The 14,930-nt window shown below is 40.2% G+C and overlaps 1 protein-coding gene and 1 pseudogene across 2 annotated transcripts in view; one reads left to right on the forward strand and one right to left on the reverse strand.

The window, feature by feature from the left end:
- Nucleotides 1-14,462, reverse strand: part of COPS4 (COP9 signalosome subunit 4) — a 41,761-nt gene extending 27,299 nt beyond the window's left edge. Inside the window, exon 1 of one of the 2 annotated variants that reach the window (XM_004681154.2) lies at nucleotides 14,259-14,462. In XM_004681154.2, the coding sequence (XP_004681211.1) occupies nucleotides 14,259-14,332 (74 nt within the window). In that variant the 5' untranslated portion in view covers nucleotides 14,333-14,462. The remainder of the gene's footprint in view (nucleotides 1-14,258) is intronic. The other variant, XM_004681155.2, reaches the window with a different exon arrangement.
- LOC105853531 lies at nucleotides 10,534-13,871 on the forward strand (annotated as a pseudogene).
- Nucleotides 14,463-14,930: the final 468 nt, after the last annotated feature.

Here is a 14,930-nt window from a genome sequence, read left to right on the forward strand (position 1 = left end):
ACCTTTTGTTTGGTTTCTCTATACTCCACATATAAATGAAACAATCTGGTATTTATATTTTTCCTTCTGATTTATTTTGGGAGCATAATCCTCTCCAGTTCCATCCATGTGCCACAATAGCATGAGTTTGTCTTTTTTGATTGCTGAATATTTATACAAAAGTATTTGCATTTAAATAGAGATCTTCTGACCATTTGTTCAAATATAGCTCTGTTTAGTTCTAAAAAGGAGACTACATCATGAACCCAATTTAAGAGGTTGTTTGGCCCAGTGAGTATTTTGCCCTGCATTGCTATGTCATGTTGGGTCCTAGGAAGTGAGCCAAAGTTTGACACTGGCACTTTATTAACCTTCCTTACTTCAATATTCTGCCTGTCTTCCAAGTCCTGAGGCTGGTGGTATTGTTTACTTTTCCACAGAAGAATGCTGCCTTCAACATCTTTATCAACCTCCCTTGCCCTGAATCAGCATGTTCTGAAGAAACAGTTGATTGAACACTGTCTATTCATATTCATCCCATCTCCTAAGGACCTTGAAGTTGTTCTAGTCAGTGCTTTAAAAATGTTTGTTCCCCTTCCAAGTTCTCTAACTGGTGCTGGCACTTCCTTTCAGCTTCCTCAAGTTTCTTGATAGGTGCTTTCGCTTTGTCGTGCAACCAAGTGTTGTGTGCCTGGTGCAGTCTAATCCTAGTAGAATCAGAACTTTGAAACATTCTCAACAAAGGTGCAGGATGAGCTACTGGATTCTTCCCCGGTGCGCTGTATGTAAACCTGTGGCTGCCTCCAATGCTGTGTTTCTGTGTTGGGTTCAACATACATGGGGGCTTTGAATGCTGAAGCCAGAGGTTCAGCATGAAAGGAAAGGTCAAGGTGTAGCCATATTCAGCCTCAGTCCCAATGCTCTGAAAACCTAACAGTTTTCATTAGACACTGCCCATTGACCATCACACCCACGCCATGGGCACCTACTCCACGGGCACCTCCAGTGACAACTAGCACCTCCTGGTGCTACCTTCCGTGGTGAATGAAAGGCCCTAGGTGGTAGTCTGACCAGTTCCCACTTAGCTCAGCACGGCAAGTGCATGCTTCTAATTTTATCTGTCTTCTGTGCCATTCTTATAAGTTTGCAATTAAAATTATTAAACTAAGAAAAATCAAGAAAATGAAATATCTACAACTGACAACTGTGTGATGAATCAAAGAAATTGAAGGCAACACAAATAAGTGGAAAGATATTCTATGTTCACAGATTGAAAGAATATTGTTAAAATGTCTATACTACTAAGCCAACTACAGATTCAATGAAATCCACCAAAATTCCAATGGTATTTTTGACACAAATAGGAAAAAATATCCTAAAATTTGTATGAAATCATAAAAGACTTCAAATAGGGAGTATTAAGAAAGAAGAATATAACTGGAAGGATCACACACCATGATTTCAAACTACATCATAAAGTTACAGTAGCAAAATAGTAAAGTATTTGTCATAAGAAGAGGCACAGATTAGTAGGCTAAGTACATACATACATTCACACATATATAATCAATTAACTTATGACAACCTGCCAACAATACACATGGGGAAAAGGAAATCTCTTTCAATAAACAGAAAACTGGCCAATCACATGCAAAAGAATGAACTTAAAACATTATCTTGGCCCTCCCTTGTGGTGCAGCGGGTTAAAGCACAGCACTAAGAAGCTAAAGTCACTGCAGCATGAGTTGGATTCCCGCCCCGGAGGTGACTCACATGGCAGAGCAGACCTTTCCTGACCCACCTGCTGCTCCCTCAGCAGTGTACTTAGTCGATTTGCCTGTTCTGTTCCCCACTTTGTCTCTGGTGACTCCTCTCACCACCCCTGCATTTCTGGCCTGTACCCCAGTTCTGTACACATAAATAAATTTTTTAAAAATTATCTTACATCACACATAAAAATCAACTAAAAGTGGATTAAAGGCTTATACAAAAGAGGCTCCTCCTGGTAGCGCAATGTGTTAGGACTCAGCACTGCAAACTAGCTGCAGCCTTTCAGTGCAAGTTAGATCCTCGGTCCTAGAGCTGACCCACATGGCACAGCAGAACCTCTCCTATTTTGCCCACTGCTCCCGTTAGCAGTGTACTTTGTTAATCTGCCTGTTCTGCTCCCCACTCTATCTCTGGTGAATCCTCTCATCATCCCTACACCTCTGGCCTTATGCATAAATAAATAAATCTTTAAAAAGAAAAAAGACTTAAACAAAAGACCCTAAACCATAAAGCCTCTAGAAGAAAATGCATGCAGTAAACTCCTTTATACAGAGAGAGAAAAATCACTCAGTCATAAAAATGTAAATCTTTGCCACTTATGACAACATGAAAGGAATATGAGGATATTATGCTAAGTGAAATAAGACAGACAGAGAAATGGCATTATAAACTAATATCAACAAATACCATATGATTTCACTAACTGTCAAATCTAAAAAAAAAATTTCATATATGCAAAGAATGGATTGGGTGGTTGCCAGAGGCAGTGGAAAGCAGATGAAAATAGGTGAAGGGGGAAAAAAGAAAACATAAAAAGAACATAGGTGGGCCCTCCCTGGTGGTGCAATGGGTTAAAACAGCACTATAAAACTATCCAAAACCACTGCAGCATGTCACCAGTTTGATCCCTGCCAGGAAGGTGACCCACACAGCACAGCAGACTTCTCCTGATCCACCTGCTACTCCCTTCAGTACATCTGCCTGTTCTGCTCCCCACTCTGTCTCTGGTGAATCCTCTCACCTCCCTACATCTCTGGCCTGTACCCTAGTTCTCCTATGCATAAATAAATAAATCTTAAAGAAGAAAAAAAAGAACACAGGTGAAGGAGTCAAAAAATATAAACTGCCAGTGACAAAATAAATCATAGGACTATAATGTACCGTATGATGACTACACTGTATTGCACATTTGAAAGTTGGTATAAGAGTTGATAATAAAAGTTCTAATCACAGCCCTCCCTCGTGGTACAACAGGTTAAAATGCAGCACTATGAAGCTGTCCACACCACGGCAGCACAAGTTGGATCCCTTGCCAGGGAGGTGACCCACATATGATACAGCAGCACTCTCCTGTCTTGCCTGCTACTCCTCTTAGCAGTGTGTTTCAGTAGATCTGCTTGTTCTACTCCCCACTCTGTCTCTGGTGAATCTTCTCACCCTTGCTCCTGTACCTGTCCTACACTCCAGTTCTTCTATACAAAAATACAAAAACAAAAAAAAACCCACAATAAAGATCTAGGTGCTGCAGGTGGGCCCTCCCTGGTGGCGCATCGGGTTAAAGCACTGCACTAAGAAGCTTAAGCCACTTCCACATGAGTTCATCCCAGCCTGCCCCGGAGGAGATCCACATGGCGCAGCAGACCTCTCCTGACCAGCCCGCTGCTCCCCTCAGCAGTGTACTTCGTCTATATGCCTGTTCTGCTCCCCGCTGTCTCTGGTGAATCCTTTCACCTACCGCATCTCTGGCTTGTACCCCAGTTCAGTATGAGTAAATAAATCTTTAAAAAAAAAAAAATGTGCACACGGGATTATGGTGATGGGAAACCCGAGGAGATTACAATTAGATGGGGGAAAAAAATGTAAAAAATGATGTAAAAATAAACTGTTATAAAATAAAAAAAAAATTGTGCTACAGGCAGTATATTTCATTCAATCTGCCAGTTCTGTTCCCTACTCTATCTCTGGTGAATCCTCTCACTCCCCCCACAGCTCTGGCCTGTACCCCATTTTTTGTGTGCATAAATAAATCTTTTTTTAAAAAATTGTGCTGCAGGACTAGTAGATGGATATTATAAAGGTTTATGTTTTTGTTGTTTTAATTTCCATAAGAAAACTAAAAAAATCTCAAGAGTAATGAATACGGTATTAAGAAGTGAGAGTAAAAACTGTCATTTAAAGCTTCATTTGCTATAATGTTATAAATAAATCTGACCAAATGATTGGATATCTTTTAAGATTATTACAGAAGAAAAAAAATGATGTCTGAAAATAAAACTTATGGGTTAAATTTTTTTAAAGAATGAAAAATGCAAGCCACAAACTAAAAAGACATTTGCAATACATTTATTGGGCAAAGAATTCCTATTCAGTACATATTTAAAATGCCCGTAAATGACAATCAAAAAAAAAAAAAATCAAATAGCTTATATAAGCACTTTCCTAAAGAGAATATCCAAATGGCTAATAACAGTATAAAAAGTTACTGAAACTCAATATTCACTAGGTAAATACAAATTTTAAGCATAGAGAGGTATCTGAACGCTTCCACTAGATTGAGGTTAAAGACACTAACAAACCTGAGTACTGGTGAGTATGTAGGGAAACTGAAATTCTCATCCATTGCTGAAAGCAGTGATCACTCTGAAAACTGCTGGCAAAACCAAACATGTCTTTTCTGTAAATGAAATAGTCTACTTTTGGTTATATATCCAAGAAAATGAATGTGGAGGTTAATAAAAAGTGTACAAAATTTTTCACTGCAATTTCACTCATAATAGCCCTACATTAGCAACAAGTTTAATGTCCATCAATAAGGAAGTGAGACCCTATTAATAAAATGAAATTCCACAAATCAATAAAGAACACTTTATGCATTAATTAATCTCAGAGCTATTATGTTGAGTGAAAAAGGCCAGATATTAAAGGGCATTACACTGAATGATTCAGTTTGCATGCATTGCAAGAATAGGCAAAACTAATTCATGGCGCTAGAGGTCAGATTAGTGGTTATCTTTGGGGGTATTGACTGCAAAGAAGCCTGAGGGAGGGAACCTCTGGCAGGCTAGAAACAGTCCCTAGCTTGATCTGTCTGGATGGCTGCTACATATGTATGTGAGATTTATTGAGCTCTAATTTCAGTGTACATGTGTACATACACACTTTTTTCAATAAAAAGATATGACAAGTCTCATAGCTAAGGCTCAGGTTTATTATAGCCTTGCTATATTGCAAAAAAAAAAAAGATATGACAAGTCAAGAAGTATTTTCATTCAGAAGTGAGTTAAAATAGATTAGTTTAGGCAGAGAAAGCTTCACAAATGATAATAAAAGCTTTTCACTGAGCACTCAACAGAAAAGTAATTGATGTCAAAAACATGAAAAGTACTAAAATATTATGATTTTAAAAATATGGAGAGGGCTCTCCCTGGTGGCGCAGAGGGTTAAAACAGCACTATGAAGCTATCTGCAGCTACTGCAGCAGGAGTTCGATCCCCAGATGGGGGTAACCCACATGGCACAGCAGACCTCTCCAGACTCCTGCCTTTAGCTCCCTTCAGCAATGTGTTTCAGTAGATCTGCCTGTTCTGCAACCAACTCTGTCTCTGGTGAATCTCCTCACGCCCAACACATCTGCCTTGTACCCCAGGACTTTACTTATTTGTGCATAGATAAGTAAATCTTTAAAAAATAAATAAAATATGGAGGAAAATACATTTAATTAAGTCACTGTGCATCTGTCCCATCCATTCACATCAGTAAAAGTTTACTGAACATCTAGTATGTCTATGAACTAAATCTCAGACAACTGTTCTTGATTTCTGAGCACTTGAATCTGGAGACAAATAAGCATGCACACATGAAAAGGTACCGCAGACTCTAATAAGGTACAAAATTAATGGAATATATAGGTATTAATAGTATTTTTCACTTACTAGATAAATGAGATGATTGATTTAACCCTAAATATACATATATATTTGAGGGTGGGTTAGATCAATCATCTCATTTATCCAGTAAGTATATATAAATATAGCACCCTCCCTGGTGGTGCAGTGGGTTAGAGCACAGCACTAAGAAGCTGAAGCCACTTCCGCATGAGTTCAATCCCCTCCCGGAAGTGATCCACATGGCGTGGCAGACCTCTCTTGACCCACCCGCTGCTCCCCTCAGAAGTGTACTTCATAGATATGCCTGTTCTGCTCCCCATTCTGTCTCTGGTGAATCCTGTCACCGCCCTGCACCTCTGGCCTGTACCCCAGTTCTGTAGGCATAAATAAATAAATCTTAAAAAATATATATGTATATATATATGTATATATATAAAAGCATAAATCCTAACAAGAAATAGAAAATAGAAAACAAAAAAAAAAGAGTACAAAGAGCTTTTGCCTGAAAGCAACTGTTGACTGCAAAGACAGCTCAGTAGCAGAGTGACAATTCTAGTTGGCTCTGCCTTCAGGAAAATCTGCCATTCTGCTGGGAACATTGAGAGGCAAATTGTTATTTTTTTTTTAAGATTTATTTATTTATACATACAGAACTGGGGTACAGGCCAGACGTTCAGAAGTAGTGAGAGAATTCACCAGAGACAGATTGGGGAGCAGAACAGGCTGATGCTTGAAGTACACTGCTGAGGGGAGCAGCAGACGGATCAAGAGAGGTCTGAAGCGCCACACGTGGATCACCTCCCCAGCGAGAATCAAGCTCATACTAAAGTGGCTTTAGCTTCCTAGTACTATGGTTTAATATGTTGCGCCACCAGAGAGGGCCCAGCAAACTGTTATTTTTAGCAAACTAATACAGATAAAAGAAAAAGAAGTGAGGGGGCTTTCTGGTGGCATAACAAGTTAAGTAAGTCACAGCACTATGAAGCTGTCCATAGCTACTGCAACATGAGTTCAATCCCCCACCAGGGAGGTGACACACATGGCGCAGCAGACTTCTCCTGTCTCGCCTGCTGCTCCCCTCAGCAGTGTTTTTCTGTAGATCTGTCTGTTCTGCTCCCCACTCAGTCTCTGGTGAATCATCTCACCTACTACCCTGCACCTCTGGCTTGCATCCCCGCTCTTATATGAATAATATCTTTGAAAAAAATAAAAAAGGAAGTGAGATCCTCATTTGCCAAAGAAGAAACAAGAGCTCTATGGAAATAAGGTTACAAATTCTATTCCAAGGATTATCTATATAAATCAAAAGTTCTGAAAACTTGGTCCTAAACCGCTAGTACCCTCAGTTGCCTGGCAGAAATAAGTGAAATCTTCTCTGAAAAGTAATATCCTAGGTATGCAATTGTTTCTAAAAATATATTTTTTAAAAAGTTGTTTAGCAGGGCCCTCCCTGGTGGTGCAATGGGTTAGGACACAGTATTGCAAGCTGGCCACAGCTGCTTCAGTGCAAGTTCGATCCCCGGCCCCGGAGGTGACTCACATGGTGCAGCAGATTTCTCCTGACCTGCCCACTGCTCCCCTCAGCAGTGTACTTCGTTGATCTGCTTGTTCTGCTCCCCACTCTGCCTCTGGTGAATCCTCTCACTGCCCCTGTACCTCTGGCCTGTACCCTCACTCTGTATGCATAAATAAATCTTTAACAAAGAAAAAAAGCTGTCTAGCAGTGTATTTCAGTAAATCTACCTGTTTTGCCCCACTATCTCTGGTGACTTCTCTCACATCCTGCATCTCCGGCCTACACTCCAGTTCTTCTATGCAGAAATAAATGAAATTTGCTTAACAAAGGAAGATTATAAAGTACATGACAACCAACAAATGCAACAAACAACAACAGGGACTCCAGAGACTCATCAGAAAAATGATAATATAGTTATGCTTATCTATGTATTTTGGATATAAAGTTTGGATTAAAAAGTTGAAAAGTGAACCACCAAAACCCATAAAACTAAAAAAAGTATTATTACCAAACTTAAAAGTTCAACGGAGTTCTTAAATACATTTGAACACATAATAAGGAGGTCACAAAACTCTATCTAGAAGAAAGCACTGAAATGGTTAGCTACAGGAGACAGGATAAGAGAAATACAAATCATAGTAAAAGGATGTAACAGGATTTCATTGGAGTCCTGGAGGAGATCACAGAATAAGACAAGGGCAAAATTTAAGGAGATAATACTTTCAGGACAATGAAATAATCATTGTCTATTCATTCAAGAAACTCAGTGGAACACAACCAGGATTACGCAGTGGAGTATTTACCCAAAAAGGCCACAATTCTTTCTGTGTCCATGACCCTTTGTAGTATGACTTCGTAGCTGTGCCCATCTGACTGTAGTAAAAACAAAATGTCTGCTCTGAAATTCAACTTCACAACAGGACTTATTTTTCTCTTAGAACTTTACTGCTGGAGCCTCCCTGGTGTGGCAAGGGGTTAAGTCTCAGCACTATGAAGCTCTCCATAGCCACAGCAGCAGGAGTTCCATCCCTACAAGGCATTGCAGACCTCTCCTATCTCACCTGCTGCTCCCCTCAGCAGACTCCATGTAAATCAATCCATCAGTTCTGCTCCCCAGTCTGTTTCTAGTGAATCCTCTCACCCATCCCCTACCGCCTGCACCTCTGGTCTACACCCCAGCTCTTGTATGCAAATAAATAAATCTTAAAAAAAAAAAAAAGGGCCCTCCCTGGTGGCGCAGTGGGTTAAAACACAGCACTGAGAAGCTTAAGCCACTTCTGCATGAGTTCGATCCCAGCCTGCCCCGAGGAGATACACATGGTAAGGCAGACTTCTGACCCACCCGCTGCTCCCCTCAGCAGTGTACTTCGTCAATTTGCCTGTTCTGCACCCCATTCTGTCCCTGGTGAAGAGCCCTCCGCATCTCTGACCTCTGATCTCTGATTTCCCAGTTGTGTATGAATAAATAAATAAGTCTTAAAAAAAAAAAAAAAGGAACTCTGCTGCCATCACAAGAACAAGTTCAAGTTAACCTAATGGATACTGAAATATGTAGCCCAGTCACCTTTACAGGCTCAGTAGCACACAGAAGCTGACGTGCTGTCTGCCTGATGTGCAGCAAACATAAACACATGGGGTAGTCCATGTGGAAGCAAGGCCATCTGGAGCAAAGAACTATCAGTATCTACTGGGCCCAGTCAAAAATACCAACCAACAGAATTGTAAGCGAAGTATTGTTTGAAGCCACTAAAATCTGATGTGGTTTACTTCATAGCAAAAGCTAAATGACATAGAAGGTAAAAATAAAATTACACAGGTATACTGTAAGGAAAAAAAATTAACCTTAACTGATAACAAAATGTTTTGGAAGAAATAATTTCCTAGTGAGGCTGATATTTAAACATTTGAACTTAATGTTAATTGGGCCCAGTGGGGAAAGACCTCTAGGCAAAAAGTCACTATCTGAAATGTAGTCCAGTTTGGTGAAATTAATGTAAGGCCAAAAGGTAGATAAAAATTAAAGGTAAGGCCTATAAGCCAGCCGAACAGACTGTATTCTGGCCTTGCCATTAACTATACGGTAAGATATTTCAACTCTGTTTCAGTTTCTCTTATGTCATGGAAATAACATAACTTGTAAAGAGTTTTAAAGTATTGGTAAAGGTGTTCCTGGTACACAGTAAATAGCAGATGTCAGGGGACATCATTCTTGAATGGCAGCCACTTGAAACTGTTGTGTGTGAAAATAAAAGAAAACCACAGATTCTAAATTTGTGAAGGGGTTTTTGAGATTATACATTCTATCTTCTGGTATGTGTGTCCTCTATTCTATTCTACTTTATTATTAGAAAGGTCTAACACAAAGTCTGACTCTCTAAATTTGAGGTTATTTTCTTTGCTGCAAAACAAATTTTTAATTGGCAAAGGCAGTTACAAGATTTCTCACTACTCTCTTTTCTCCAGGCTACACATTTCTTGTAAAACGAAACATTTAGACTCCAAATGTCTGCTATCCTCTTCTGGGTACCCTCCATATCTCAGAACTGGAAAGAAAAGGAAAGGGGGGAAAAGTATAATTTTTATAGAATCAATAAAAATCTATAATCCATGCTCACAAACTGTAACAGGGTGGTCCCCAGGAAAAGGGGAGGTTCCTGGTTCACAGCCCCACTGAACCACTGAGCAGGGAAGAGAAGCTGGAGAGGAGACTGGGGAAGGAAGGAAGCAGGATGAAGAGCCAGGAGACCTGAGGGAGCCACATGGAGCAGAGAGACATATGAAGAAGCTGTGGTTGCTTTTTGGGCCTGGAACTGGTTGAAACAGATGTGGGTGAGAGACCCCTGGGGAGATTAACAATGGCAGCTTTTATCTTGATTTAGATCTTTTTCTCCCAGACTTGTCTGACTGCTTCTGACCCTTTTCTATCGTTTCCCATGTGACAGGCTTTCAGGCCTTGTTTACTGGACATCTGCTCACAAGGAGAGTAACTTTGGGTGCTTGATTTAAAAACTATATTCTTTGTCTTTTTAGTATTGCACACTAGTTGTATTAAAATTCCTCTCCTTTAAAGGTCTATATGTTTTATCTTGATGTGGCAGATGGCAAAACCTATTTAGAGCTGGAAAGTTTGGGGGTTCTGGCTTGCCCCTCTTCCTGTCCAGTAACAAAACCGCCTTTCAGAGATTACATTTGAATTGGTGAAACATACAAATAAATAATTAAAACAATTAAGTGTTATTATGGTAGAGGTAAATACAGGATGCTACTGGGCATAGAAAGAACAACTTCATAATGTCAATGTTTATCAATTTTAGACTGTTAGCTCATTGCTACAAGAAATCATTTCTTTTTTTTTTTTTTTAAGATTTATTTAGTGCTGAAGTGGCCATGGTGGGTCAGCGCTGGTTGCTGCTGGAGGCCAATCCCGAAGTCACCAACCAGTTTCTCAAACAATTAGGTCTACATCCTAATTGGCAATGTATATGGAATGGATCCTGAACTCCTTAGCATGATACCAAGACCAGTGTGTGCAGGATACTTGTCTTCCCTATTACAGGAAAGTATTAAGTATTCAGAACAGAAGAGGAAAGAAAAAATAAAATCACAGGGACAAGATGTTAAGTCATCGGTATATATCATGAAACAATCAGCAATGCCTGTGAACAATTGGATGGATCCATGCTACTACCAATAATAAAGACAAGATGCACTTTGAATCAGGATCAACTCTGAAAAAATTCCTGGAGGAGTCTGTGTCAATGGACACTGAAGAACAAGTCAGATACTTGGAGAACTTTGACGCTACTCAAGTTACTAATGAAACCCATGCCCATGAGGGTCAAATTGAGGCATGGAATGTAGCTTTAAAAAAGCAGATCTTCATTTTATTGCATTAGTTCGTGTAGAAGGGCATCTCTATGAATTAAATGGATGGAAATCATTTCAAATTAGCCATGGGAAAACTAGTGATGATACTTTATTAGAGGATGCCAGAGAAATTTGCAAGAAGCTTGTGGAACATGACCCTGATGAATTAAGATTTAACGTGATTGTTCTTTCTGCAACATTGCTTGTCAGTAATAGAAACACCAAATATTGTATTTGCAAAAGAAATGAAAATTTCTACTGCCATACATTAATGCAAAATTTTCGATAATTTCACTAACTTGACTTATTAAACTTCATGTGAATTTAAAAAAATATTTTATTTATGCATACAAAAATTGGGGTACAGGGCATTATGTTAGGAAGTGGGGTAACGAGAGGACTCACTAGACAAAAAGCAGGGAGCAGAACAGGAAGATTGACCTAAATACATTGCTGAGGGGAGTAGTGGGGAGACAGGAGAGAGCTGATGTACCATGTTGGTCACCTCCCTGGCCAGAGATCAAACTCCTGACGCACTGGTTGTGGATAGCTTTTATAGTGCTGCACTGTAACCCGTTGTGCCACCAGGGTGTCCCTAAGACATCATTTCTAATTGATGTTTTAACAAGAAAGGCAGTGAAGATTGGTAGCTTACAAAAACTTTTTAGAATAGACAAACCTAGGTTCAAATAAGCTCTGTACCTTTCTAGTTATTCACTGACTCAGCCAATATTTGATAAATCCTGCTAAATACTGGGAGCACAAAATATTAATATTTTAGAAATGAACTGAATCCATCATTTCTTATATGGGATTCTTTTGTCATTCAACTCCCGACATAAACCCTACAACTACTGAGTTATTTCATGACTTTCTCTCCTAAAGCATGTCACTGGCAGATCTATTTTGTTATTAAAATAAAAATCCTGGGACTTTCATGACCAGATAATAACATATATGTACCTGTAGACAAGATAAAAACTTCCCAGAGAAAGCACTAACTATCAGTTATCAAGCACATTGTTTCATTTAAGCTTTCCAGTAACCCTGTGTGGTAGATTGTTACAGTGAGGGCCCCCATAGTGAGTCATGTCTCCCATTTGACTAAGCCCCTTTACAATGTAACTTGGCCACTCCTTCCCTAAAGAGGTAAGTTTGGCCCTCCCTGGTGGTACAGTGGGTTGGAACACTATCCTGCACTGCACTGTAAAGCTAAGCCAAGCCAAGCTATGGTCTCTTCAGTACAAGTTCGATCCCCACCCCTGAGGTGATCCACATGGCACAGACCTCTCTAGTCTGGGCTGCTGCTCCTCTCAGCTGCTGCTCCTCTCAGCAGTGTACTTTGTTGATCTGCCTGTTCTGTTCCCCATTGTTTCTGGTGAATCCTCTTGCTGCCCCTTCACCTCTGACCTGTACCCCAGTTCTGTATGCATTAAAAAAAAAAAGAGGTAAGCTACATTTCCTCTCCCTATTATTTTGGAATTGTCCTGTGATGTACTTTGAACAGTACTAGTGAATTGCTGTGAGATATCCAGGGCAGCTAAGTTGAAGATGTCTTGTAGCTTCAGTTCTCACCATCTAGGAACATTCCGCTGAGCAGCTGAGCAAGAGACCATATGGAGAGAAAACCCAGCCAACAGATGTGTATGTGAGTCTATTATAATCCCACTAGTCCCAGCTGCCAACTGACTACATCTACATAAATGAGCCCAGATTAGACTTGCAGAACAGCCCAGAGGATCTAAAAAGTCATGAAAATTAATAGCTGTTTTAGTCCACTAAGCTTTGGGGTTGTTACATTGACATGTGAGCCTATAAGAGATATATATGCTATTCAGAACTGAGGAAGTAAATGCTTCAGTTAAGTTTTTCAAAATTCTGCAAATCTTGAAAAAAAAACTACCTTTTCTGATAACTAATATGCTTGTGTTTCATCTACAAAATAAAAAAAGCACAGAAAAAAATATAACCTAGTTTTACCTTCATCCAAAAACACATGCAAAAAGGATTGAACCATGAAGATATATTCAACTCATTTCCAACCCATGGAATACATAAAAGTATTTGCCAACAGCTTCATAATTATATGTACGATGACAATATTGTGACACACTAAGTATCAAATACTGTTCTTAGTGATCTAAGTGTTCACACACACATATTCCTTTGCCCTCAGATAAGTTAGTCCTAGAATTATCCTCATTTATTTATGTGGAAATTGCAGAACAAAGTATTTAAGCCCAACATTACAGCTAAACTTCCCTGTGACAAAAGTAGAGTACATTTACCACCCAAAACAAGGCAGTATAGCCTACATAAAACACAGCCAAGGTTTCAAAGGTCAGGTTGGAGCAGGTATATCTTCATTAATATAGATGAAAGTGATCTCAGCTGTCAGGATGTAAAGAGCAGGATCAATTTGAGAATCATTAAAAAGAATATCTGTTCAAGACATTCTTCAAGACATAGTATCTGTTCAAACTACTGTGAAACCTACACACAGGAAATGTACAATATTTCTCTTTCCACATTTAAGACTGTTGAGTAACAGCTTGAAGGACTGGCACATGTCATAATTTTAACTTAGAGTGAACCTATGCCTTCCACGTAAATTGAGACAAAATTCTTAAACAATTCAGATTTCTATAAACATAACCAAAGTCCTGGCTCACATTATGAGAACATTCGTCAATGTTTCCTTTTTCAAAGTTGTTGGTGGAGAGCGAGCACCCAAGGCACAAGAAGCCACAGAAGATACAGTCCGATTGGCTTTGGACGACATGATAGCGGCCATTCTTCCGTGCCCCCGTCAGCCTTTCAAGAAGCTATCTCCCCGGAAAACTTTGCGTTAAAGTGCCATAATATAAATTTGCCTCGATTAAAACTAATAATAATAAGTGTGAGAGCGATAAAAAGAAAACACCAGGGAAAGCTAACAAGGCCGTGGAAGCAGTTGCCTCTCAGACCACGCTTCCAGAATCTTAAGAGGCCAGTAAGGATGCTACCAAGGGCCGAACAAATTTACAATCACCCTAGATCTGTGGCCTCGAGGTCTCTCTGCACAAGGTTCCCACCAGCTTTCTGCTGCTCCCAACATTTGCCTTCACAAGCAACCACAGGCCCGCCCCCTTGGTCGTCCCGCTGAATCCTAGCCTCAAACCCAAAAGTCGCCGCCAGCCCAAGGAGAACAGGTTTGTGGCTTCCCTCTTGGCCTCCCCTACCCCCTAAGAAGTACTCACTTGCCCGCCAGATCTTTATGAGAGCCACTCGAATTCATGAGCTGGGCCAAATCCTGTCGCACGGCTGCCGCCATCTTTCTTCCAGCTCAGTAGCGGATGCCTGCCCTCTCAAAGCCAAAAAGAAAACGAGTTTAGTCCTCCAAAGTGCAGCGAGAGGGAACCCGAGATGCCACAGAGTAGCGTCTTGGTGGGCTAGAGCGCCAAATGTGAGCGGCTGCTCTAGATCCGCCCCCAGCGTTGAGTGACGCGAAGCTCCGCTAGTTCGACGACTTCCTAGGCCTCTTCCCTAGGCTCAGGCTCGCACGCTCCCACTTCGGATTGGTGGGTGAACTTTGTGTCGCTGTGCATCTACAGTAAATAACCGGTGAGAAAAACTATTGCACGTTCATTTAGTTCTGTGTTTCCCGTTTACAACTTACCGTTCCTGTTTTTAAAGCAACCCTTAAATTACCTGGGCTGCAGGTTGAGTTTCTTTTATTTCCGATTCACCACAGACCGGTACTTTTGTAAAATACAATTAAAAAAATATTTACATTCCCCCTTCTCTGTAGTCTGTATAGATTGATTATACATCCCAGCTTGTGGGGAACGTGCATTTTCCATCTTGGCGTAATTATTAACAACACGCCTCCCCCACTCCAGAAACGGTTCTATTTGGATGACATATTACAT

Source organism: Condylura cristata, unplaced genomic scaffold, assembly GCF_000260355.1.
Source record: "Condylura cristata isolate star-nosed mole 26May11 unplaced genomic scaffold, ConCri1.0 scaffold00012, whole genome shotgun sequence".
Taxonomy (NCBI): domain Eukaryota; kingdom Metazoa; phylum Chordata; class Mammalia; order Eulipotyphla; family Talpidae; genus Condylura; species Condylura cristata.